At 42.3% G+C, this 27850-nt stretch overlaps 1 protein-coding gene across 3 annotated transcripts in view; it reads right to left on the bottom strand.

The window, feature by feature from the left end:
- Positions 1 to 7719: 7719 nt before the first annotated feature.
- Positions 7720 to 27850, bottom strand: part of sts (steroid sulfatase (microsomal), isozyme S) — a 68000-nt gene continuing 47869 nt past the window's right edge. For 2 of the 3 annotated variants that reach the window (XM_043692406.1, XM_043692407.1), the window contains exons 7-10: positions 21022 to 21159; positions 15233 to 15392; positions 14468 to 14589; positions 7720 to 8228 (exon numbers count right to left, since the gene is read on the bottom strand). In XM_043692406.1, the coding sequence (XP_043548341.1) occupies positions 7855 to 8228; positions 14468 to 14589; positions 15233 to 15392; positions 21022 to 21159 (794 nt within the window). In that variant the 3' untranslated portion in view covers positions 7720 to 7854. The remainder of the gene's footprint in view (positions 8229 to 14467; positions 14590 to 15232; positions 15393 to 21021; positions 21160 to 27850) is intronic. The other variant, XM_043692408.1, reaches the window with a different exon arrangement.

The following is a 27850-nucleotide window of genomic DNA, read 5'->3' as shown; positions in this document are numbered from 1 at the left end:
AGCAGCTGAAATGGCTGATGATCTTGAGCTGTTCATAAATCAAAGTTTGGCTTCCAATATAACAGTGGTTAGCACTGTTGCCTCACAGCGCCAGAAACCCGGGTTCAATTCCCGCCTCAGGCGACTGACTGTGTGGAGTTTGCACGTTCTCCCCGTGTCTGCGTGGGTTTCCTCCGGGTGCTCCGGTTTCCTCCCACAGTCCAAAATGTGCAGGTCAGGTGAATTGGCCATGCTAAATTGCCCGTAGTGTTGAGTATAGGGGTAAATGTAGAGGTATGGGTGGGTTGCGCTTTGGCGGGTCGGTGTGGACTTGTTGGGCCTAAGGGCCTGTTTCCACACTGTAATGTAATGTAATCTAATCTAATAAATTTCAATCTGTGAGCGGTAGAAATTGGGGAAAAGAGAAATCCTCACGTGGAAAGGGAAAGGTAGATCTCAGTGAAGATCATAAGGATAACTTACCACAGGGTCAAAAGGAAACTCTTGAAGGGGAAAGAGAAGTTAAAAATCTCTGGTGTTTTCACTGTAATAAAGTAGGCAACATGAAATCACAATATTGGTGGGTTAGGAAAAGCACGGGGAAGCCAGATGTCGGAAAACAGGATAAGCCAGTGAATTTTGTTGGTGTGGTAACAGAAAGCACAGTGGAGGCGAGAAAGCTGCACCAGAATGTACAAGCTGGTTGGAGGTTGGTTAAGGAAGAAGTGCCAGATCTTCTTAAATCATATACCTTCGAAGGTAAAGTTTACTCGCATTGTTGTTGTGGTTCTGTTCGCCGAGCTGGAAGTTTTTGTTGCAAACGTTTCGTCCCCTGGCTAGGTGACATCATCAGTGCTTGGGAGCCTCCTGCGAAGCGCTTCTTTACTCGCATAGGCCTGGAGCAGCGGGAAAAGGGATACTAAGAGATACAGGATCCTCTCAATCTTTGCTGTTGAAAGATGAGGAGATATCTAACTCTGAAGGACTATTGCCAGAAAAGGTGCAAGCAATGGGAATTCATGGTGAGACAAGAAGTGCTCAATTATGTAGAATTAGGTTAGAGTGTCCAGTGAAGAGTGGACAATTCATGGTAGGAGTACTGGACAAACTCTTAGCTCCAGGAATACAATTTGGTCCTTGCTAATGATATAGCTGGTTTATAAGTAGAAGTGCTGTAGTTGAAAAGCCAGTGGAAACTCAGACAACTGAACTATTGCAGGACATATATCCTGGGATCTTTCCTGACTGTGTGGTAATGAGGTCACAAAGTCACCAGTTAAAACAGGAGAGATCAAAGAGTACAGATAATGAAGTTGAAGTGGAATTAGCAGAGACTCTGTGTGATTAATCTATGAGACAAACCAGGAGCAGACAAATGACAAAGCAGTGATCTTTAGCTCAGAGAAATTAACTGAGTTAGAGCAGATAGATGACAAAACAGACATCTTTAGCTCAGAGAAATTAACTTGTTAGAGCAGAGAGATGAGAAGCTAAACCAATTGTATCAAAAAGCATACATGGAAGAAGAATCTAAAAGAATCCCAGTGTGCTACTATCTTAAAAATGATGTCTTAATGAGGAAATGGAGATCATCACATATTCAGGCAGATGAGAAATGGGCAGAGGTTCATCAAGCCATATTGCCAGTGGGTTAGAGAAAGGAGTTGTTGCAGGTGGCGCATGAACTACTACTAGGAGGTCATTTAGGAGTGAGAAAAACTCAAGCTAAAATACAAAAACATTTTACTCGCCTGGACTGCACAAGGATGTAGTTGAATTTTGCCAGGTGTGTCATACCTGTCAGGTAATTGGAAAACTACAGGCAGTAATAAAGCCCACACCTTTAATCCTGCAACTGAAGTACCTTCTACAAGAGTCTTAATTGATTGTGTAGACACCTATCTAAAACAAAAATTGGGAATCAGTATTTGTTAACAATAATGGATGTGTCCACTAGATTTCCAGAGGTCATTCCATTACACAATATCACAATATCACAGCTAAAAGGGTTATAGAGGAGTTACTAAAATTTTTCATTCAATATAGACTATCCACAGAGATACAATCAGATCAAGGGTCAAACTTCACATCAAAATTATTGAAGGAAGTCATGGACAGCTTAGGAATAAAACAATTCAAATCTACCCCATACCACCCAGAATCACAGGGAGCACTACAAAGATGACATCAGACATTAAAGACTATGTTGAGGGCTTATAGTCAAGACTATCCGGATGATTGGGATAAGGGAATTCCATTTGTGCTTTTTGCGATCAGAGATGCACCAAATGAATCGAACAAATTCAGTCCATTTGAATTAGGTTTTGTACATGAAGTGAGAGGACCACTGAAATTGATTAAAGAGAAATTGATGAGTCAACATTCAGAGAATACACATTTGGACTATGTGTCAGATTTTAGGACATGATTAAATAGAGCGGGGAAGTTGGTTAGACAGCTTTTAAAAGTATCACAGCATACAATGAAATGGGAAGCAGACAAGAAACCAAAATCTTACTGTTTTGCTTTCGGGGATAAGGTACCAGTGTTACTTTCCAGTGATGTGATCCTTAAAAAGCAAGGTTTCGTGGACCTTATCAAGTCGAAGGGAAATTGAATGAAGTGAACTATTTGATAAGGACTCCAGATGGAAAGAAATCTCACAGAGTGTGTCATGCGAATATGCTCAAAAGGTGTTTTGACAGGGAAGGAAAGCAAGAGGGAGAACGTGTTATTTATTACAACACAGTGGGAAGAACCACTGAATTGGACATTCCTCAAATTAAAGTAGACAGTGAGGGAGTTGTCAAAAATTGGGAAAAATTATTGAATTGCCTTCCAGACCTTAAAGTGTTGTTGCTATCGCAATATATGGGAGATATGTGGAAATAAGCTGGGAAGTACTAACCTAATTATGCACTATGTAGATATAGGAGATGCTGTTCTGAATAAGCGACAGTCTTATAGGCATAACCCTATAAGACTGGGTTCAAAAGGAGATTGAATGTATGCTCCAAGATGATATAATCAAAGTGAGTTACAGTGACTGGAACTCACCCATTTGGCACATTTTGATAATGTGCCAAAACCAAATGGTACCCAATGGTTACGTGTGGACTATTGCAAAGTCAATGTAGTTACAGAGGCTGATGCACATTTAGAAGACTGTGTTGAAAAGGTGGGACAAGCAACTTATATTTCTAAGTTAGACTTGCTCAACGGATACTGGCAGGTACCTTTGTCCGAAAGAGCGAAGACAATTTTGGCTTTTGTAACACCGAATGAACTGCATCAGTTTAAAGTCATGCTGTTCCATATGAAAAATGTGCCAGCCTCATTTCAGAGACTAACCAATAAGGTCATTGCCGGATTACACAACTGTGTCGTATATATATATCGATGACCTGGTGATTTTTAGTCATACATGAAGGAACATTTGCAACATTTATATGAATTGTTCGATTGACATTGGAAGGCAGGCTTGGGGATAAACCCAGCTAAAATTGATTTGTCAAAGCCCAAGTCACCTTCCTGGCTACGTTATTGGACATTGATAAATGGCTGCATGGGATGCAAAAACAAAGGTAATTTGTGAGTTTCCCATACCATCAACAAAAACAGCAGTACTACGATTCCTGGGATTGAATGGATTTTATTGAAAATTCAGACCAAACTTTGGCAGTGTGGATGCTCCACTCACTGAATCGCTAAGGAAAGGCAAGAAGCTTCAGTGGACAGCGGACTGTCAGAAAGCATTTGACAGCCTGAAACCTGTGTTAACCACTGCCCTGGTATTAGCCATACCTAATTTACGCTAAGCCATTCAAGGTAGATGTGGGTTTCGGTGCTGTGCTGTTACAGGAAGACAACAAGAAGTTAGAAAGACCTATTGGGTATTTATCCAGGAAGTTGAACATTCATCAGCAGAAATGTTCGACAGTTGAAAAGGAGACTTTGAAACATTTCAATGTTTATGTTACCAGTAAAGTATCTGAGAGAATCATACACACTGACCATTGAAGTTTGTGGAGAAATTTAAGGATGAAAATTCCAGACTGTTTAGGTGGAGCTTGTTGTTACAGCCATTCAACTTGAAAACTGGGCACGTGTAAGGATGAGAAAGTGTGATTTCCAACGCACTGTCCAGACTTGGATGAGAAACAGTATTCGGTGGCGGGAGTAAAGCAAATTAATAGAATGTAGTGTGCACGTTTGCATGATTATTGTCAATGTGATGTGTATTTCTGTTATAGTATGCCATCAGTATAAGATTAAACGGAATGTAGCCATCTTTGATTATTGATGGTGCATATTTTTAAAGGAGGAGGTCAAATGATGTTGCTCCTTTAACAAGGTTAGATTGTCCTTGGATTCTTTTTCAGAGGAATTGTAAAGAGAGAGGTTGCATTTTATCTGCATTCATCTACTTGGAGAAGCTTTTAAGTTTAAAAAGTACACTTGCACAATGTAAGGGGAGTGACTAGTTCTCCCAGCTTGGATGTTCTCTGGTCTGGTTTGGTTCGAGCACTCTGGCTATTCAGAGCTACTGCTCAGTTGTTGGCTGGGAATCCAAAAGAAACAGCTACATGGAAGGTGTTCCATGCTGAATCTCTCTGATATCTCTCTCTCTCCTGTAAGATCCCGTGTTTGATTTTACTTTATGTGCCAAGAGGTGTTTATGGGGATTGCTGCAGGAATTTGGAACAGCATCATTAAGTTGGGATAGTCTGTTGGGTTTTCGGAGATATTAAGTTATTCTGCATTCTGTCCTCTTTTTTTTTTTGTTTCGTTCCCTACTCTGTAAATAAATTCTGTTTTGTTTAAAACCGAAGGGCTTTGACCAGCTGCATCACTCCTGGAATATCCACTCTATACCTGCCCAAAACAACTGGAAACATTAGGGCCTGGGCTAGCTTCCTGAAACGTTTTGAGGGGGTCTGGCCTAATCCATAACAAGTTGGTCTCTGAACGTTTGTTGAGAACTGAACATGTTCACTATATTGCTTATGAACAGATGTAGCTTCCAGCTATCAGAAGTGAATGCAATTATTTTCAATATCCTAAAACCAACTTCTGTCTCCTGATAGAAGCAGGTAATGAAGCCATGTCTAGCCATTTCAAAGCAGGTTTCCCACGGGCAGTGGATTGATTTGGAGAGCACTCCCACTCCCCCAATGTTATCTCTGTCAATCAGGGTGTCTCTGGGTGGCAATTCTACTCAAAGCACCTGTCAGTTACATTCTGCAAGGACAACTGAAAACCCTGTTCAGGGTGGCCTGATCACACTGTCTACCACCTCCCCCTCCCACCCCCTGACACCACCACCACCACGCTGCCCAGGGACTCATTCCCCAGCTAAAGTCCTCTGAATATTGTTTAGTCAACCAGGAAATACCAGCTCTATATATGTTTCCTATATTGCTACAAGGGTTTGAATGACAAGTAGCACAGCATTTCAACTCCCCCTCCCACTCCACCGAGGATATGCAGGTCATTGGACTCATCCACCGCCAAACCACAACAACGCGACGGTCGGAGGAGGAGCGTCTTATCTTCCGACTGGGAACCCTCCAACCACAGGGGATGAACTTGGACTTCACCAGTTTCTTCATCCCCCCTCCCCCCACCTTGTCTCAGCCGAATCCCTCCAGCCCGGCACCGCCTTCCTGACCTGCAGTCTTCTTCTTGAACTCTCCGCCTCCACCCTACTCCGACCTATCACCCTCACCTTGACCTCTTTCCACCTATCACATTTCCAACGCCCCTCCTCCAAGTCCCTCCTCCCTACCTTTTATCTTCTCCTGCTGAACACTCTCTGCTCATTCCTGAGGAAGGGCGTGTGCCCGAAACGTCGAATCTTCTGTTCCCTGGATGCTGCCTGACCTGCTGTGCTGTTCCAGCAATAAAGTTTCAGCTTTGAATGACAAGTGTGCAGTCACAGGAGGTTCCCTCAATCATTAACCTCCTCTGACTGAAAAATCACAAGAACCATATGTATCCGTGCCTTTTTATTTGAAAACCCCTTTGCAAAATATCTATAATTCCAACATTAGCAATCACATTTTACATCTGAGGACATAGTACATATTAAATAAATTTTAACAACCGAGTCATGTTTAGAGAATTAGAAAGGACTGAGTGACTGCTGGTTTCTCGAACATGTCTCAATAGCTTCCTTTAAAATGAAACCGGTTCAAACGATCCTAAGTGGCCATGATTATTTTTGTTTTTCACCCTACTTTTAATGCAACTCCGTTGATTCCTACATTACAACGGCGCCTACACTTCAGGGGTATCTCTGCGGCGGTGAAGCACTTTGAGACAACCTGAAGTCATGAAACGCGCCCATAAATACTCAAGTCTTAAGTTCACTTTGAAATCCCAATTTTTCCTATAGGACACCACACACATGCAAAACTTGTACCGTGGCAGACCTCCTGTCGTACATCACAGGACGTGTTGGAACACCATGCAGTGCATGAGGCATTAGTCAGTTATATTCATAGAGATTGCTGCGATGCTTCTCTGTGTATAACGGTCTGCCCCTTTCAGGCAAAGAGATACAGTTTGCTGCTATTGCAGCACATCCTGACGTTGATGTGTGTTGGTCTTCTCCAAACGCTGAAGTAAATAGAAGATCAAGCTTTTCCTCTTGGTGATTAGGTAAGTGCTTGTCAAAGCCCAGCTATTACCCGAGATCCGAGTAAACCATTGAGGGACAAATGTCTTTCACTCCCTTTTTTTGCATAACAATGGAATGATTAATATATGGTGATGTATACATACAATGCCTGAAGTGCGGTGGCCATATCTCAATATAGATCAGATAGATCGGTCAACAATTATCTCAACCTGTTTGGCATCACCTGTTGAAATTGGAGTCAGACATCTTCCTATTTAAAATATTGTGAATATTGTGCTCATTAATAAAAGAAGGTCAATAAACCACATTTAGTATCCTTCATTCCGTCATAAAATAAAGTCCCAAGGTGCATAAAAGGTGACATATTGAAAACAGTCACGGGGTGAGGAAAGGAGAGATTAGGAGAAGAGGCCAAGTGTTCAGCCGTTGAGTAAAGCATTTAGAAGCAGAGAACAGAAATACAGAGGCTTCAGTGAGGGGATTCTTGGAGAGAAGCAGTCAGGCAGATGAAGGCTCAAGTCATCTTTGCTGGGAGAGTGTAGGGGATGGAGTTTGGTGCTACATAGAGCTGGAGAAGGATGGCTACTAAGTGGCCAAACTCATGGAGGGATTGAAAGATAAGGACAGATTTAGAGCTGAGCATTTTGTCATCTTTGAAAATGTCAAATACTTACAAATTGGATTTGGGGGATGGTTAGATTAGGAGAAAATTTTCTTCAACCCTACATTAACCTGAACTTTGGCATAGCACTCAGTGACGCATGGGTGCATCATTCTCAGTTCGATATCAGCGAGCCATTTGCTCAGGGCACAACTACCAGTACACTACACCAAACAAATGTCTGACAGATAGAGTGTTTGTAAAGGACAGAGAGACAATGTGTGTGTGAGAGAGGTGAGAGTGTGTGTGAGAGAGAGAGAGAAAGAAAGAGAAAGAAAAAAGTGACAGAGAAAGAAAGAGGCGAGCGAAAGAAAGGAGAGCGAAAAATAAAGAGATAGAAAAGGATAGAAAGGAGAGAGAGAAAGAAAGTGAGAGAGGAAGAAAGGACAGAGGAAGAGAGAGAGTGAGATAAAGAGAGAGAAGAGAAAATAAGAAATTGAAAGAAAGAAAGGAAAAAAGGAAGGAAAGAGTGTACACAACAAACGATGAGAGAAGGAAAGAAAAATACAATCATGCCAAATGCTCATCTTTCCTGAGGCCTCAGATGAGGGAGTTGTATTTAATCCATTATTCAATCCAGTGCTGTGCTGCTGTTTCTTTCTTTATCACAGTAGCAGCGTTTCCACACAGTGCTGCAGCATGGTTGGAGCCAAGGCTTCCAAATCAAATTACCTATTGATAACTGATCGGGCACTGGTGTCAGAGTCTCCTGGTGCTTCCTTACAGCCTCCTTAATCACTTCCAGAATCTGGTGATATTGGGATTCTGAGGTGGGTGTTAGTGGGAATGATTCTGATGGGTCCCTCAAGAGGTCGTAGAGCAAAGGTGGGTCATGAGGATTGATGAAATCTCCATAGCAGAAGCAAACATGTGTGTCGAAGCAACCCTGAGACCCCTCTGGATTGAAGTTTGGTGTGAAGAAGTGAGCTTTCCATATAGAGGAACCTGTGATAAACATAGGGGGATAAATTGTACATGAGATATTAACATTATTAAATAAATCATTATTGCTGGCAAGTTTGCCAGTTCACATAGGTATTGCGTGACAATGCTGCTCCTTTAACAAAGTTATATTGCCCTTGATTTTTTTCCAGAGGGTTTATAAACACAGAGACTTTGGGGTGTCTGGCTTAGATGGGTTTTTAGGGCTAGTTTAATTACAGCCAACAGATATTGCCTTAGGCAAAAGGCTTTCAAGTTTAAAAAAAAACACTTGTACAATGAAAGGGGAGTGGCCAGTTCTCCCAGCTCGGCTTTTCTCTGGTCTGGCTTGGTTTGGTTTTAGCAGTCTGCTGTTGAGATCTGCTAGTCAGTTGTTATTTGGAAATCCAAAATAAACAGCTACATGGGAGAAGGTGTTCCATGCTGAATGTCTCTGCCATCTCTCTCTCTCGCTCTCCTGTAACGCCCTGTGTTTGATTTTAAATTCTGTGTCAAGGAGTGTTTATGGGGATTGTTGCAGGAATTTTGAACAGCATCATTAAGTTGGGATAGTCTGTTGGGTTTTGGGATAGGTTAAGTTATTCTGTATTCTCTTCTCTTTTGTTTGCATTTTATTCGGTAATCTTGCAAGTAAATTCTGTTTTGTTTAAAACTAAGTGGTTGGGCCAACTGCATCCCTCCTGGAATATCCACTCTACACCTGCTTAAAACAACTAGAAAAGTTAGGGTCAGGGCTACTTTCTTGATATGTTTTGAGGAGGCCTGGCCTGGTCCATAACAATTGTGACCACCCAACTGTTCAGATCAGATCTCCCAGAAGCCACCAGTAGATACACAATATTTGTTACACTGCACTATTATAGACCATACAACATGAAAGCATCTCGATACAGAACTGGCTTGAAGGTAGAAGGCAGATGGTGCTGGTAGAGGGTTGCTTTTCAGACTGGAGACCCGTGACTAGAGGTGTATCGCAAGGATCAGTGCTGGATCCATTGCTTTTTGTCATTTATATAAATGATTTGGATGTGATCATAGTAGCTTTAGTTAGTAAGTTTGCAGATTATGCCAAAATTGAAGGTGTAGTGGACAGCAAAGAACGTTACCTCAGAGTATAACGGGATCTTGATCAGATGAGCCAAAGAGCCGAGGAGTGGCAGATGGAGTTTAATTTAGATAAATGTGAGATGCTGCATTTTGGAAAGGCAAATCAGGGCAGAACTTATACATTTAATGCTGAGGTCCTGGGCAGTGTTGTTGAACAAAGAGACCTTGGAAAGCAAATTTATAGTTTCTTGGAAGTGGAGTCCCAGGATGGGCAGGATAGTGAAGAAGGCGTTTGGTATGCTTTCCTTTATTGGTCAGAGTATTGAATACAGGAGTTGGGAGATCACATTGTGGCTGTACTGGACATTGGTTAGGCCACTTTTGGAACACTGCGTGCAATTTTGATCTCCCTGATATAGAAAGGATGTTGTGAAACCTGAAAGGGTTCAGAAAAGATTTACAAGGGTGTTGCCAGGGTTGGAAGCTTTGAGCTGTAGTGGGAGGCTGAATAGGCTGGGGCTATTTTCTCTGGAGCACCAGAGGCTGAGGGCTGACCTTATAGAGGTTTATAAAATCATGAGGGACATGGATAGGGTGAATAGCCAAGGTCTTTTCTCCAAGTGAGGTAGTCCAAAACTAGAGGGCATAGGTTTAAGGTGAGAGGGGAAAGATTTAAAAGGGACCTAAAGGGCAACTCTTTCACACAGAGGGTGGTGCATGAATGGAATGAGCTGTCAGAGTAAGTGGTGGAGGCTGGTACAATTACAATATTTAAAAGGCATCTGGATGGGCATATGAATAGGAAGGGTTTAGGGGGATATGGGCCAAGTGTTGGAAAATGGAAATACATTAATTTAGGATATCTGATCAGCATGGACAAGTTGGACCAAACAGGCTGTACATCTTTATGACACTATATCACAGTGTGCAGCATAATTTCATTCTTGAAATTCTATATACTCAAACAAATGATTTAAATTCAGATGATCAACAGTTCTTGCTAGTTATTTTTGTTCTCTCTCACCCAGCCCTCCGAGACCTTTCCTCACCCCTGATGTTTGTGGCTATTACTGGGGTATGATTCAATGAGGGCAGGGCACCCTGTAGTATCTGCAATCAGCTTGGCATGTTTTGGTCCTATTCCTGTTTGCAAAGAATGATAACCCAAGCTCCAAAGGATATACACACCCCCTGAAGGACAATTAGGGATTGGCTATATGTAAATACTGCCTTTGCTCGTGACATTTGAGGGTGCTAAGTGCCTGGAATGCGCTGCCAGAGGAGGTGGTGAGGGCAGATTCAATAGTAATGTCTAGGAGGCATCTTGACAGATATACAAATAGGCAGGGAATAGAGGGATATAGACCCCACAGGGGCAAAAAAGTTTATAATTTAGAAAGTCATCACGTGTTGGTACAGCCTCTAAGCCAAAGAGTCTGTTCCTGTGCTGTATTGTTCTTTGTTCACATCCCAAAAACGAACTTGTAATAAGAGGAGATCCACTAATCTTTCAGCACATTGAGCAGTGTGAAGTCTACTCATTGAGTTAGTTTCTTTCTATCTCATATGAGAATAAGTTACGGTATAAACTGAACAGCAAAAGGAAGCTCTGCTGCTTTGGAAACTCCGTTTCTGTCTCTTTTTCTGCTGCCTTTTTACTTGATATGGTCCCACAAACATGATCTGTCACGAAGATAGAATTACTTTGTCGGAATTCAGCTGAGATACTATCCATTGTAGATACTTTACTGTGTTACACATCATATTATATGAGCTACCTCTAGTATGGAAAACTGGGTCTCAAGACCAAGTATAATTTACAGATGAAAGGGGTGGGACTCAGACGGAATTTAGTTCCCATTTTAATATGTTTCCATAATAAATCACCACGTTTACCCTCAGAATGGAGATTAGGCAAATCAGACCTACTGTAGTCATTCCCTTTAGTGCGAGAGCAAGGAGAGCGTAACTGTAACTTGAAAATGTATAATATGTACCATTTAAAAATTTCAGATTTTAAATAAATATCTAATTTGATTATTGCAATGGGAAGAATATGGAAATTTAAAACCTATCTATTCAGCAGATTCTTTTGACCAGTTATTGCAGTAGTCTCTTTAAATTTTATTTGATAGCATGTGGTTTGAGTCACCCACTCATCCCAAAACTGCTGTATTGTATCCCTGTCAGTCGCATATGGACACATGGAGAATCATCCCCAGCAGAATTACTTTTGCATATTAAGAGGACATATTGTCTGTAGATGTGGATTAGATAGACAGGCAGGTGCTGCAACACATCAATATGATCAGAATGAGTGAAGTACTTAATTCCCTACAGCGTGACATAGAGCCCAAGATAACACTGGCACTCAATATCTCATATTTCTTGGCATGTTCTGCAAGAGGTTGCGATCTTTAACAAAATGCCACCACCATCATTGATTTTACGAACTACTTCCTTCATTTTTGATTCATACTCTCCTTACCTTGTCAGTCATGACTTATTACTGCTTTTCTTGAGTTTTATTTCCTGTCATTTGCAGCTCAGTTAGTCGTACTGTCAGCTCAGAAGGTCATGGCCTCAAGCTCCATTTCAGAGACCTGAGCAGATAATCTAGGCTGACAGTCCAGTGAGGTACTGAGTGTTTACTGTACTGCCTTCATACTGTCTGGTGAAGTGATGAAAACAAGGTATTGTCCACATTCTGAAATGGAAATAGGTCACACTTGGTGTGTTGGGTGCAGTTCTAGTTTCCACATTATAAAATGGCTATCGAAGCACTGGAGAGGGAAGATTTATAAAGATCACAGATTAAGAAATCCATTAGATCCATTTTTTTTGAAAAAAAGGTCCAGTGTTGGTCTATTAGAGATCATTGAAATTGTAATGTTTTGGTAGAGTAGATATAGAGAGTGTTTACTTTTAATGAGAAATCATAACCAGAGGCTATCAATGCCAGATACAGTCATAGAGTCATAGAGATGTACAACATGGAAACAGACCCTTTGGTCCAACCCGTCCATGCCAACCAGATATCCCAACCCAATCTAGTCCAACCTGCCACCACCCAGCCCATATCCCTCCAAATCCTTCCTATTCACATACCCATCTAGATGCCTTTTAATTGTACCAGCCTCCACCACATCCTCTGGAGCTCATTCCATACGCGTGCCGCCCAAAAAGTTGCCCTTAGGTCTCTTTTATATCTTTCCCCTCTCACCCTAAACCTATGCCCTCTAGTTCTGGACTCCCCCACCCCAGGGAAAAGACTTTGTCTATTTATCCTATCCATGCCCCTCATAATTTTAAAAGCCTCTATAACGTCACCCCTCAGCCTCCAACATTCCAGGGAAAACAGCCCTAGCCTATTTAACCTCGCCCTACAGCTCAAATCCTCAAATTTACATCCTTGTAAATTTTTTCTGAATCCTATCAAGTTTCACAACATCTTTCCAATAGGAAGGAGACCAGAATTGTACGCAGTATTTCAACAGTGGCCTAACCAATGTCCTGTACAGCTGCAACATGACCTTCCAAACTCCTGTGCTCAATACTCTGACCAATAAAGGAAAACATACCAAACGCCTTCTTCACTATCCTATCTAGCTGCAACTCCACTTTCAAGGAGCTATGAACCTGCACTCCAAGGTCTCTTTGTTCAGCAATACTCCCTAGGACCTTACCATTAAGTGTATAAGTCCTACTAAGATTTGCTTTCCCAAAATGCAGCACCTCGCATTTATCTAAATTAAACTCCATCTGCCACTTCTCAGCTCATTGGCTCATCTGATCAAGATCCTATTGTAATCTGAGGTAACCCTCTTCACTGTCCACTATGTGTCCAATTTTGGTGTCATCTGCAAACTTACTAACTATACCCCGTATGCGCACATCCAAATCATTTATATAAATATATATATGACAAAAAGTAGTGGACCCAGCACTGATCCTTGTGGCACTCCACCGGTCACAGGCCTCCAGTCTGAAAGTCTTCTACCTTTGAGCCAGTTCTGTATCCAAATGGCTAGTTCTTCCTGTATTCCGTGAGATCTACCCTTGTTAACCAATCTCCCATTGGGAACCTTGTTGAATGCCTTACTGAAACCCATATAGATCACATCTACCGCTTTGCCCTAATCAATCCTCCTTGTTACTTCTTCAAAATACTCAATCAAGTTTGTGAGACATGATTTCAGACACACACAGGCAACAAGAAATCCAACAGCAAATTCAGAAGAAACTTCATTAAACAGAGAATGGTGAGAATGTGGAACTCGCTACCACAGAGAGAGAGAGAGAGAGAGAGAGAGAGAGGTTGTAGTAAATATTTTAGATGCTTTTAAGGTGAATATAGACAAGGATTGGAGGGAGGAGAGAGAGAAGCTAAATGGTGATCGATTGAGGAAAGGTGGGAGGAGGTGTAAGTCTAGCACAAACACCAGCATGGACTGGTGGGCTGAATGACCTGCTTCTTTATCATATCTTCTGTGCACTTCTCAGGTAAAGGCTAAAATCACCATCGTCCTACTGAACCATGTGGCTGCTCTCTCATCAGATAGCGATGACTGATGGTGGTTTAAGGTGAGGGTCACCACATTTAAGGTGAGGGGAGAGGTTGAGGAGCAGAGTCCTTCATGGCAATCTCAGCCGCTGTGGGAATTAAGTCCACCCTGTTGGCGTAACTCTGCATTGCAAACCATCCATTTCACCAACTGAGCTAACTAACCCCAACATAAATGCATTGGGCTTTTTCTTTGACTGGTGGATCAGTGCATGAAGAATAGTGGAGTCAGTCTCACTTTTCTCCTATCAGGCTAAACTAGTGAGTATGAGTTGACCAATTTTAAGTGAATCTATTTGTTCGTCTACGTGCAGCTAATGTTTGTCTTCTCTCTTCAGGATTAAATAAAATACACTTGTTGAGCTGGACCTGAAATCGATCAGCAGGTACAACTCTTCTTTGAGTGACCTCTCCCATTGTATTTAACCATTTAAACCAGTGCCTTAATGAGTACTCCTGGTGCAAAGAGCTGAGGCAGCAAACTCCAAACAGCCCAACCTGTAGACCCAGCAAAGGATACATGTGTGTGAACTGCTGTAACTACCAAACTGTTTTATAAGTTACAGCCTTAACATGCCTACTTCAAAGCTTCTGTTAACTACTTTAAAGTACCAGAAACTATTGGACTTACTGTGCCTGGGATGCCAGCGAACTGCACTTAAATAGCTGTTACAGTAGTGGAAGAGAAACTCATGCTCTGACTGCTGCACTTCACCTAGTAGCAGAGGCATCAGGTCCTGGCCATCGATTATCCTGGGGGGAGAGCAGGGTAGAGGCAGGTTTAATATTTCAGTCACTCGAGCTCATCTGGAGGGTAACTGAGGGGTAGTCAGTTGCAACAGAAAAGGCAAGAGTATATGTGATCATAGCATTATACAGTACAGAAGAGGCCATTTAACCCATTGTGTCTGTACTAATCCTACACTCATTCCACTTTCCAACAATAGAATCATTAATTGACCTGAAATGATGGTTGTCTGTGACTTTACACCAATAGGAAAATATTCACTTTGCACACAGATGCATCAGAGAACTTTGTTGAACAGACAGTGAACTGGACAGGTGACAGCTTCCCAAGTCACAGGTAACAGCACTTTCGAATGACCCAATGCAAGGTTCACACTAAACAAAAACTGAAAGAAATGTGAATGCTGTAAATCAGAAACAAAAACAGAAATTGCTGGAAAAGCTCGGCAGATCTGGCAGTATCTGTGGAGAGAAATCTGAATTAACGTTTCGGGTCCAGTGACCCTTCCTCACTGGACCTGAAAAGTTAACCCTCATTTCTCTCTACAGATACTGCCAGACCTGTTGAGCTTTTCCAGCTATTTCTGTTTTTGTTCACGTATGTGTGCAAGGTTCACATTGTCCTTTCTCTTCTGCATCGCCTGCTTACCGGTCTCTGGGCATTGTGGCTTCTGAGAGTCTGACAATTGTTGGGAAGAGATCCATGTTGCTGGTCGGCTCATCAATGCTCCTGCCTGCTGTTAACACTCCAGGCCACCTGAGGAGTCCAGGTACCCGGATTCCACCTTCCCAGTTTGTTGCTTTTCCACCTAAACATTTAGGAAAGAAAATACAAAGCCTGTGAAAAAGCCAAAATGTGGACAGAAAGATTAATTAATGGAAACAAGATTGATCAGATGCCCCGGTAGGGTGTGGGCATAGAATGGTTGCTGAACTTGCCCTCATAACAAGAGAAGTCACTGCACCCGAAATTGTGAAGAGAGTAGACGTGGTTAATGGAAGACTTAGTACAGCTGTTCAAAATTTCGAGGGGTTCATACACAGAGTAAATAAGGAAAAGCTATTTACACTTGCAGAAGGGCCAGTTGCCAGGGGACACAGATTTAAATAATTCAAAAAAGAAACATCGCGGAGAAAAAGTATTTCTGCAAAAACAAAATTCCGTATGATCTGGAAGACTGATGGATTCAACAACAACTTTCAAAACGTCATGCGATAAATATTTTATTTTTATTTATTCTTGAGATGTGAGTATTGTTTGGAAGGCCATCATTCAGTGCCAACTTCTCGTCGCCTTTGAGGAGATGGTGGGAAGCCACCTTTTTGAAGTGCTGCAGTCAATGTGATGTGAGAAACCTGTTGTGCTTCTGCTTTTGTAACATTTGCTGTAATGGAGTGACTTGCTGGGCCATTTCTGGGGGGGAATTAAAACACACCCACATGACTTGCATCTCGAGTCAGGCATAAGCCAGGCTAGGTGAGAGTGGCAAATTTTCTTGACCAAAACCATTGGTGAAACAGCTGTGTTTTTAATGACAATAGAGTAGTTTCAAAGTCATTATTGATCAGAATGGCATTTTTTTCTCCAAATTTATTCATTAAATGCATTGAAATTCTGCCAGCCACTGTTGCAGGATTTGAATCCCTGTATCGAAACCTTGTGCCTGGTCTTTGGATTACTAGTCCAGTAACACTACTTCTGTGCCATAGAAAGGAAATAAGTTACAGTACTGTATGAATAGGAAAGAGGACCGGGACGACCATCCAGGCACAATGGGCCAATGGTATCCTTCAGTACAGGTACACAATCCTTTATCCGAAATTCCAAAATCTGAAAAGCTCCAAAATCTGAAATTTTCTCCGTGAAGGTTATTTTCTGCATAACAAAGTTGTTTGGCATGCGATCGGGTGAACCAACTCCACACCCACTCGACCCACGTCACTCAGATATGATGTGGTGGCGTGGCCCAGCACTGGCAGGCATCAATTGTGTCTCAGCACTCGTACTAGTCACACGTGGGTCTGCTGTTTGCTAAGTTTCTTTTTATTTCACTGTGAAAATGTCATTTACTCTGAAATCCAAAAAATCCCAAAGCCCGAAAAACAATTGGCCCCAAGGATTTCGGATAAAGGAATGTGTACCTGTACTATACAATTTTATAAGGGGTTCGAAACATTTTAATTTGATAAGATGTCACATTTGGAACATATGGAATCAGAAGAAAACAAATGAGACTTTTTCTACACAGCATACGAGAGAGATGTTGTAATGCATTTAATGGAGTGGAATGTCTGGATCAGTGTTATCATTAATATTTTACGAAGGATCACAATTCCAGACAGCACCCAGCTCAGTGATCTCACTCAAGATGTTTCAACCTGCACCATCAGACACTAATCCACTGATGTGGAGTAATCAGATCAGCTATGATCTCACTGAATGGTGGAGTAGACTCGGGAAGCCAAATGGCCTATTCCTACTCCTAACCTGTATGTTCAAACGTGACACAAAAGCAAAAAACTACAGGTGCTGGAAATGCGAAATTAAAACAAAATTGTCAGCAGCATTGGTACATCGAGGAAGAGAGTCAATGGTGTGACAGCTTGCCCCAACCCCCTTTGGAGAGGGTTGGAGTCACAGTGGGCAGGCAGGGACGCAGGATAGCCTTCCTGCTCTGAAGGGCCCACCGAGGGTTTGAGAAAGAATTTGCCAGCTGAAAACACAGCTTAGGGCCCATTGGGTCAGGTTCCTAGCAATCAGGTACTCCCCCCTCAATTGACTGACCAGGCATTGGGAAACAGGGGGCCTGAAGACTGCCTTGCTGTCAATCCTGCCATCGTCTGGAGAAGGACAAGATGGCCCAGCTAATCTGATGTTAAAACTGAAAGTGCTGGAGAGCTCAGCACGTCTGCAGCATCCATGGAGAGAGAAACAGAGTTGACGCTTCAAATCCAAAGACACATCTTCTTGTTGCAATTGTACAGTGCCTTGGCAAGGCCACACTGGGAGCTCTGTGGACAGTTGGGCCTGCTTACCTGAGGGAAGTTACGTGTGCCTCGAAGGGGAGGTAGAGGAAAGGAACAAGGAAAGATTGAGGGGAATGACTTTTTTATTGTCTAGAATTTAGGAGAATAAAAGAGGTCCTCATTGACGCGCATCATATTTTTAGAGGGGTTGATGGGACACATTCTGAAAGGCTATTTTCTCTGCCTGGGGAGGATAACAAATCAGCCACTAAAGACTGAGATAGGGAGAAATCTCTTTACAAGGGTCAAAGAATCCCTACAGTGTGCACACAGGCCATTTGGTCCAACGAGTCCACACCAACCCTCCAAAAGGTAACCCATCTACACCTATTCCCTTACCATTTAACCCTGACTAATGCACCTAACCTACACCTCCTTGAACACAATGGGCAATTTAGCATGGCCAATTCACCGAACCTGCACATCTTTGGATTGTGGGAGGAAACCGGAGCACCCAGAGGAAACCCACGCAGACACGGGGGGAATGTGCAAACTCCACACAGACAGTCACCCGAGGCTGGAATAGAACCCAGGTTCCTGGTGCTGTGAGGCAGCAGTGTTAACCACTAGGCCAGTGTGCTCAGTTGTGAAGCTTTGGAATTCCCCATCTCAGTGAATACATTCAATGCTGAGAACAGCTCACTGCCTTAACCAAAATATGATTTGCAGGAGCCGGTGTAGGACTGGGGTTGACAAACTGAAAAATCACACAAATGATATGATATATTGAACAAACCCTTGTACTGTAACAGTTGCATGACACTGTGATCTTTTGCTATAAATTCTGTGTCTTATGATCCTGCTCCACAGCTATGTGAAAGCTCATATTTCCAAATAGATTGGTAGGCTATAACCTGGTGTTGTGTGATTTTTAACTTTAGTCAAAATAGACTGGGATTTGAATCTAGAAGGTCTCAGTATCCAGCAATCCCCATTTTGGTTGGGAGGGAGATCAAAGAGCGGAATCAAGGTGGGGCATATTGCACACATCCCAGACTCTCAGACACTGCAGCACGTTGAAAAGTGCAGCTGACTTCACTTAGGGCAATTTTCATCACCCGTAGCACTCACAAATTTAAAGAAAAAGTCTCAACGTAGCTTTGGAGAGATTAGGTATCTTTAAGAGAGGTCAGTTACTGCTTTGGGATCTTTAATAGTAGATCGGAACATGGGTGAAACATGAAAAAAAAAGTATGCATTAAATTATGACAATTCTTAGCTTCTTTATTTTTGAAAACTGTCAGACTGCTGTGTCTCAGTTGAAAAAGAAAACGTGACAAAAGCCTAAAGGAACAGACTAAGTCTCCAAGGTCTTGACTTCAACGCAATGACGATGAGGGCAGGAGGAAAGCTGTGCAAGACAACTTTATTGGAACTGCAGAATAAGAGAAGAAACAGCAAGGGAAACTGGCTGAAGCTTTGCACCATCATCAGAGATGGTGGGGCACACTGCTGCTTGTAACATTTCTACAGTGTGGAGAATGGAATCCCCAATGATGTTCTTAGAATGAGTAACTTCAAATAAAGAGTAAAGTCTCTTTTGTATACAACTAGGTCAGGAAATTCCAGCAATCCGGCATTTAACACAAGATTAAAGGCACTGAAGTGTTACTGGAAAATCTAGCAGTTACTAATTACAAAGCAAGTTTGAAAAAGATTTCCTCCATAATCCACCACTAAATGAGCTTTAAATGTAAAATTGTTCCATTTCTGTTTCGTTGAATAATAATTAATTACTTAAATTAAACTCTGATGTAAAGTACTTTGAAGAGAAGATGATCATTTCAAATGTGCACCAACTTCATTTAGAGATAGTATCCGCTAAATCTACAGTGGTTATTTTACATGCACCATTTAAGTGAGTAGTCAGAAGTTGCACTAATTAAGAAGAAGCACCTTCATGGGAAGACTCAGTTAATTAAAAAGTTAAGAGCTTCAGATGTTGACATGTTATGCCAGGAAACTGAAGCAATGATCTTGATATTATTTTGTGTGCACTTCAAGCTTGGATAGAAATACGTTCAACATGTCTTTCTGAAGCCTTTCATCTCACCCACTTCAGCGTCAGTTTATTTCCTGATATAGTCTCAGTTACGTCACAGTGGAAGTCTTGAGAACTGCTTTCAAGGGGCAAGTGGTTAGCACTGCTGCCTCACAGTGTCAGGGTTCCAGGTTCGATTCCAGCCTCGGGCGACTGTCTCTGTGGAGTTTGCACATTCTCCCAATGTCTGCGTGGGTTCCTCTGAGTGCTCCTGTTTCCTCCCACAGTCAAAAGATGTGCAGGTGAGGTGGATTGGCTGTGCTAAATTGCCCCATAGTGTTCACGGATGGGTAGGCTAGATGGATTAGCCATGGGAAATGCCGAGTTACAGGTTTAGTTGGGGGGGGGGGGAGCTGGGTAGATCTGGGGGGATGTTCTTTGGAGGGTCGGTATGGGCTTGATGGCAGAATGGCCTGCTTCCTACCCTGAAGGGATTGTATCAGTCAAAGTTGGAGCAGCTCAGAAGCAGCTTCTCAAGGCTAACTATGGATGGGCAATGAATTCCGGTCCAGCCATCAATGCCCACACCCAGTGAAGGAATAAACAAAATATCATAGCTTGATGCAAGCGAAATCAAAGAAAGGCTACGGATTTCGTAAACACTGTGCCCCACTTCAAGGACACCTTCCTTACTATCATTCTGAAGGTGGTGTACAGCCAGTGGGAGAAACTCTGGCAATGAGAGGAAGGAACTGCTGCTTTAATAGGGGGCCTCCCAGCACTCTCAATATAGATGCTTTTTTGTTTACTCATGGGAATTGGGCACCGCTGACTGGGCCAGCATTTATTGCCTGTCTCTACTTGCCCTTGAGAAAGTTGTGGTGAGCTGCAAAAGAATGAATATTTAGTGAGGTAATGGAAGCAGTTGAAAAGTGTCACCTCCTTTCAGAGGGAAGGGACAACACATAGACAATAGACAGTAGGTGCAGGATTAGGCCATTCGGCCCCTCAAGCCAGCACCACCATTCATTATGATTATAGCTGATCATCCACAATCAGTATCCTGTTCCTGCCTTATCCCATAACCCTTTATTCCACTATCTTTAAGAGCTCTATCCATCTCTTTCTTGAAAGTATCCAGCGACTTGGCTTCCACTGCCTTCTGGGGCAGAGCATTCCATATATCCACCACTTTCTGGGTGGAATTTGAACCAGTCATACAGTATTGTTTCTAGGGCTCTTGTGGTGCACTGGCTGTGTTCTTACCTCTGAGCCAGAAGCTTGGGTTTAAGTACCACATCTCCAACTCTGAACAGGTTGGTCACAAAATATCTACAGTACTGTTTCTGGGGCTCATTATTCTGCTGAAATTCTCATTGGGTAAAGCACTATCAGAATGATTTGTTCTCATTACGGTGATGCTTACTTACCCTTGTAGATGCCATTCCATCCTCCGTGGACCTCCCCAGTGTCAGAGATCTCTTCAACATGGGCCCCTTGATCTGAGGTGAAGTAAACCAGAGTTCTGTCACTGAGATTAAGCCTTTCCAAGGAAGCCAAGATTTGTCCTGAAATTTCAAAATGCAAATGTATTTAGCATCCCTCCCAGTGACCGAGGAACTGAGTTCAACATTTTGAACTCCACCCAGCCCTTCGTCTCCCCTACCCCTGACCTTCACAGCTGAACACGAATGTAGTTAAAGATTTAATTATGAGAGAAGCTAATTTCTCTTTAAGAGAAATCAAGAACAAGGGCATATAATCTTAAAAGTAGAGCTGGACCATTTGGGAGGGAAATCTTTTTCAGACAAAGTGCATGAAAAAATCTAGAATTTCCAACCACAAATCTGCATAGATGCTGGGGGACAGGTGGAGGTTACCACTCTGGATTAGATTAGATTCTGTACAGTGTGGAAATAGGCCCTTTGGCCTCACAAGTCTACACTGACCCTCCAAAGAGCAACCCACCCAGACCCATTCCCCTACATTTACCCCTGACTAGTGCACCTAACTCTACAGGCAATTTAGCATGACTAATTCACCTGACCTGCACATCTTTGGACTGTGGGAGGAAACTGAAGCACCCAGAGGAAACCCACGCAGACACAGGGAGAATGTGCAAACTCCACACAGTCAGTTGCCAGAGGCAGGAATTGAACCCGGGGCCTGGCGCTGTGAGGCAGCAGAGCTAACCACTGAGCCACCATGCCACCCAAAGGTAGATGAGGTGTCAGTTCAATATCTCATCTGCAAATGTTAATTCCAACAGTGCACTACACCCTAAACTTAATATGTCATGGAATCCCTACAGCATGGAAACAGGCCATTCAAGTTCTCTAGAGTATCCCATCACATAGCCCTGTATTTTCTCATGGCTAATTCACTTAGCCTGCAAATGTTTGGATTGTGAAAGGAAACAGAGTACTCAGAGGGAATCCATACAGACACCAGGTGAATGCACAAACTCCACACAGACAGTCACCCAAGTTTGGAATTGAACCTGGGTCCCTGGTGCAGTGAGGTAGCAATGTTAACCACTAAGCCACCATAAGCTATTTGTTAGGTTGGAGAGTCAAGGAACATGAAATTCAGTTCAAGAACATTAATCAACATTAACTGAATGCTGGAGTAAATTCAAGGGACTGAAAGGCCTACTCTGCTTTTACTTTGGTGTTGCTGCTTTGTGGTGCTAAATAGAAAAACCCCAAGGAAAGCTTATCATTTTAGCCTCCAACTTCAGACAAGCATCTCTTTTTTTAAATTCATTCACAGGATGAGGGGGTCGCTGGCTAGGCCAGCATTTATTGGGCATCTTTGTGGAGAGGTGTCAGCTTTCAAGTTGCAAACTGGCCTTTCCCTTTCCAAAACTTAGGGGATGTACAGGATTGGAACCAATACTGCACCACCACCCCCCCCCCCCCCAACCCCCCACCCTGCCCCATCTATCCACTGACCCACTCCCCCCGCCCCATCTATCCACTCATAAGACCATTGGAAACAGGAACAGGAGTCAGCCTCTGGCCCTTTGAGCTTGTTCCACCATTCAATAGGATCATCGCTAATCTGATATTTCTCACCTCACAACCCTTGATTCCCCCTATTGATCAAGTATACCTGAAAATAAAGCAATACCATATGCTTTCTCTCTCGGATCTTTAGTTATTTTCACTGGAAACTAGACCCAGTTGGATTTTGGACTGCTGACATGATCAACCACATTAACTGGTAACACTCCCATCTTTCAATGAAAAGGCTGTAGGTTTTAACCACACATAAGACTGTTGGGCCAGAACTCTAGCCTCATAATTTATTGGAATGAGGAGGGAGTCTACTCTGTGGAAGATGCCTTTTGCTTCAGATGAAATAGTAACCAAGGCATATTATGTCCTCCAGCGTGGATGTAAAAGTCACAATTTTGATGAAGAGCAGGGAAGCTCTTCCTTGGCTAACATTCATCCTTTAATCAGCCACACAGAAAAAGGGATTATCCGGTCATTATCACATTGCTGTTTGTCACAGCTTGCTGTGCACAGTTTGCACAGTGGGTTTTCTGCAAGGCAGCCATTCTACCACACTCATTTTGCCTAACAATCAGACGTTCCCTGTAACCAGTGCACACTGATACATGTCTTTGCCCAGTAATCGTGAGTCCTAAAAGTACAGCCTCTTGATTAAATGCAACTCACAAATGCTGGCAACCAATATCCAGTATCAAATTTTGATAATAATGCTTCTTGGAAGTGCCTTGGAACATTTTCCACTGTTGAACTTGTGAAATAAGTATAAGTTATTTGTCCAATTTGAATATCTAGGCCACCAGATTTACCAAGACAAAAGTGGTGCTATGCACAGAATGCTAATATCTGAAACAAAAAACACTGAAATACTCAATTGATCTGGCCGACTGGGCAGAGAGAGAAAAAGAGGGTTAATATTACAAGCCTGTGACATCTCATCAGCAGACATCTTTGCTTTCCCTTCCCCACAGACCTGCTGAACATTTCCAGCATTTTGCATTTATTTCCACCAAATGTACACCTCTCCATCAAGTAGACATCCGGGGTATGCCTTGACCCAGGCCATAGGGAGGACACCTATGATCAGATTAAGTGTCTCCGTACAAAAAACAAAATACTGGGAATTACACCATTACAGCTAGGACTGCTTAAATATAAATGCAGTCAACTTACAAACACAATATGCCTAGCAGCGGAATAATGATCTTATGTTCATAAGTGGAACTGTAACATTCAAAGTTAATAACGTAATCAGACGTCCTTAATTTAAATATTCCTGCAACAAGATTTAATGTGCACATTCAAAAATCTGGTGACAAAATCTCTCGTAAGAGGCTCAGTAACAAAAGAACATCAACAATGCAAGGTGTGATCAAAACTGTTGCATGACAGAGGCAACAGTCTTTATCTGATTGCATGAATATTTTAGCCTTTATTTCCCTTCAGAACTTACTCAGCATTGTTGAAGTAAATCTACATTTAAATTATTTATATCAACCAGCTGAAGCCCTGGCAACCTGACGGAATGCTGAACATAAAAAAAATTACATGTGCAAAAATGTACTGTGTGCAGTGTTGTCAAACTTATTCACTTCTCAAATGGATCATTTGACTGATGACGCCAAGAGTTGACTTTCAGCCAAGTAACTCATCAAAAATCTGGCCAAGCACAAAACTTAACCTGACTGAATAGTTTTTAGATCATTTCCACATACACACAGATACTAACATCATATTTAGCTCTCTGACAGCTTTTCATCCACTGAGGCACACTCCACTCCATTCCAGAAGGACCAATCTGCAGGCAGCTGGAATCCTAAAGCATAGGAAACCGCTCAGTGGAGCCATTGGTCCAAGAACTAACCAATCAGTCACAAACCCTTACTCTTCCCTCCATCCCTACACTTCCATAGTTCCATCAGGTACGTATCCAACTTCCATTTGAGAATTATAACCTAATATTTCAGGTAGTACATTACAGTTCAGAAAGTCTTTCAATGTGATTTAAGAGCCAATTGTGGTCACTGTATCGCACCATTGGGATCAGAGGTTTCTTCATCTCTTCCCACCTCACAAAGCAGGATGCAAACAATGTTGAAAATATCCACTTCAGGTCAAGGACAGCAGTGCCAATGTTGCGCTATTACTCCCAGAAGGACTAATTTTGACCTGAAACACCACAGGAGGTCGATGGTGGGGGTGTAAAGCTGAGTCACTGCTCTTGATGAACAGTGATGAGTGCTTTCTGAGAACCGGCTTGGAGACACCAGAGATCAAATGTTCTTTATCTTCATTTCCCTTCTCAATCCTTCAGACGTTTCAGCATTATTGGTGAGAGAGCAGATTCCAAGGGATTGATAACTTATTTTCAATCATGGTGAAAGGGACAACTTCTATATGAGCCCACTACACCTGCCCACCTCTACCAATGATAAAGTGCAAAAAAAAAGACCATCATACATATTCATAAGAACTTAAATTTCAAAACCACAGCCTACCAGTCTTAACTAATGAATAATTCTTTGATTCCAAACAAAAGTACATCACTGTGAAGTATAGACTGGATATAATTGAAGCCTAATAGTCTGTGTGCATTCACGTCATGCTGATAGAATAACAATTATTTACTGGAGCTGGCAATATCTTCAGCTTATTACCATACTTATAATTGCTTCCAGTGTTTTCAGCCTTTCATATTAAAGCGAGTTGAAAAGTGAACATCTCACAAAAGTAATTTATTTTTTTCCTTGATAAAGAACATTTAGTTTTGTTCTAATCTTTTAATTTGATTTATACGGAAATGAATAGCTGACACACAAGCTGTTTTGAGTAGAGGTAAGAACTTTCCACAACTTTGCTGCTGTCTATGATTCTTAGAATACCTGATTTTAAAATCTCTGTTGTGCAAAGTAGATGCTCTGTGTCAACTGTTCAGTAAACACCACTTAACATATTTCCTTGCAGCCTAAGGGGTTTGTAAATTGCTTTGATTAAAAGCAACAGTCTTGGAAACACGTCTATCACAGAATTGTATTTCCTTTCTCTTCATAACACAATTAGACATAGCAGACATTATGTGAGCATTTGGGAACTGCACAGTCACAGGAGGGAAAGAGGAATCGAACATTAGAGCACTGTGAATGACAAAAGACAAGAAACAGATTTCTGTCAAATGTGAGACTTGTAACACAGTAGAGAATCAAACCAAATACAGAATGGATAAAGGAAATCTTAAAAAGAAGAATAAGAATGACAAAGGTAGGGCATGAGGCCAAACCTAGAGGGCATAGGTTTAAGGTGAGAGGGGAAAGATTTAAAATGGACCTCAGGGGCAACGTTTTCATGCAAAGGGTGCTGTGTGTATAGCTTGAGCTGCCAAAGGAAGTAGTGAAGGCTGGTACAATAACAACATTTAAAAGGTATCTAGATGGGGATATGAATAGGAAGGGTTAGAGGAATCTGGGCCAAATGCTGGCAAATGTGACTAGACTAATTTCGGATATCTGGTTGGCATGCACAAATTGGACCAAAGGTTCTGGTTCCATGCTGTATATCTATATGACTCTATGAGAAAGGATGAACAGTTCATATAAAAGAAGTCCTTTTGGACAGGAAGTCAACGTGGGAGCAAAATGGAGAATTAAGATGAAAAGCAACATGAAGCTCGGGGTCATGCTTGCAAATTGAATGAGGTGTTCCACAAACCACATCGTCTGTCTTTGGTGTCCCCAGTCTACAGAAGACCACGTCGTGTCCAGCATAATCAGTTTGGTATATTGAAAGAGGCATATGTAAATCATACCTTGAAGAACGGAGGTACAGTGGTAGAGTCCTCACTTCTGAGCCAGGAGGCCTGAGTTCAAGTCCCACCTGCTCCAGAGGTGCATCATAATGTGTCTGAACAGGTTGATGACAAAAATATCTTCAAGCAGATCCAGAAGGACCCTTGCGGTGCAGTAGTAGTGTCCCTATTTCTGGGCCTGGAGGCCTGGGGTTGATGTCCCACCTACTCAAGAAGTGTGTAATAGCATCTCTAAGAAGAGAGTGTGGTGCTGGAAAAGCACAGCACGTCAGGCAGCATCCGAGGAGCAGGAGGTTCGATGTTTCGGGCATAAGCCCTTCATCAGGAATGAGGCATTTCTAAGAAGGTTGATTGTAAAATACATAACTTGTGGAGTTGTATTCCTGCAAGTTGTAAGTTAGCTATTAGGATTTTATATAATATTTAAAGGACCTAGAGGGTTCTAGTGGTACAGTGGCAGTGTTCCTACCTCTGAGCCAGGAGGCCTGGTTCAAGTCCCATCTGCTGCAGAGCTGTGTAAAAAACATCTCTGACTAGAAAATATCCTAAAACAGACCTAAGGGCTTGTTTGGCACAGTTGGTACTGCCCCTACCTCTGGGCCAAGAGGCCCAGTTCAAATTAACCCTGCACCAATGGGTATGTAATAACATCTCTGAACTGGTTAATTAGGAATATCTTAAAGCAGATCCAAGGATTCTTGTCTCACAGCATCACTAAGACCATAAGGCAAAGGAGCAGAAATTAGGCCATTCAGTCCATCGAGTCTGCTCTGCCATTCAATCATGGCTGATAGGTTTTTTAACCCCATTTTCCTGCTTTCTCCCTGTAACCTTTGATCCCCTTGACAATCAGGAACTTATCTATCTGTTTTAAATATGCTCAATGACCTGGCTTCCACTGTCTTCTTTGGCAATGAATTTCACAGATTCATCACTCTCTGGCTGAAGAAGTTCCTCCTTATCTGCAGTAGCCTACCATGGGGAACCTTATCAAACGCCTTACTAAAATCCATATATACCACATCTACCGCTTTCCCCTCATCAACCTCCTTCGTCACCTTTTCAAAGAACTCAATAAGGTTTGTGAGGCACGACCTGCCCTTCACAAAAGGAAGAGATTGGGGAGACACTGAATGAATACTTTTCTTCAGTATTTACTCAGGAACAGGGCATTGTCGTCGATGTGAATACTGAGTCACAAATAAGTAGAATGGATGGCTTTGAGGTATGTAGAGAAGAGGTGTTGGAAATCCTGGAAAAGGTGAAAATAGATAAGTCCCCTGGGCCTGATGGCATTTATCCTAGGATTCTCTGGGAAGCAAGGGAGGAGATTGCAGAGCCATTGGCCTTGAATTTTATGTCCTCTTTGTCTACAGGAGTAGTCCCAGAAGACTGGAGGATAGCAAATGTGGTTCCCTTGTTCAAAAAGGGGAGTAGGCA

Source organism: Chiloscyllium plagiosum, chromosome 6 (assembly GCF_004010195.1).
Source record: "Chiloscyllium plagiosum isolate BGI_BamShark_2017 chromosome 6, ASM401019v2, whole genome shotgun sequence".
In the NCBI taxonomy this organism is placed as follows: domain Eukaryota; kingdom Metazoa; phylum Chordata; class Chondrichthyes; order Orectolobiformes; family Hemiscylliidae; genus Chiloscyllium; species Chiloscyllium plagiosum.
This window is presented reverse-complemented; position numbering and strand designations above follow the sequence as displayed.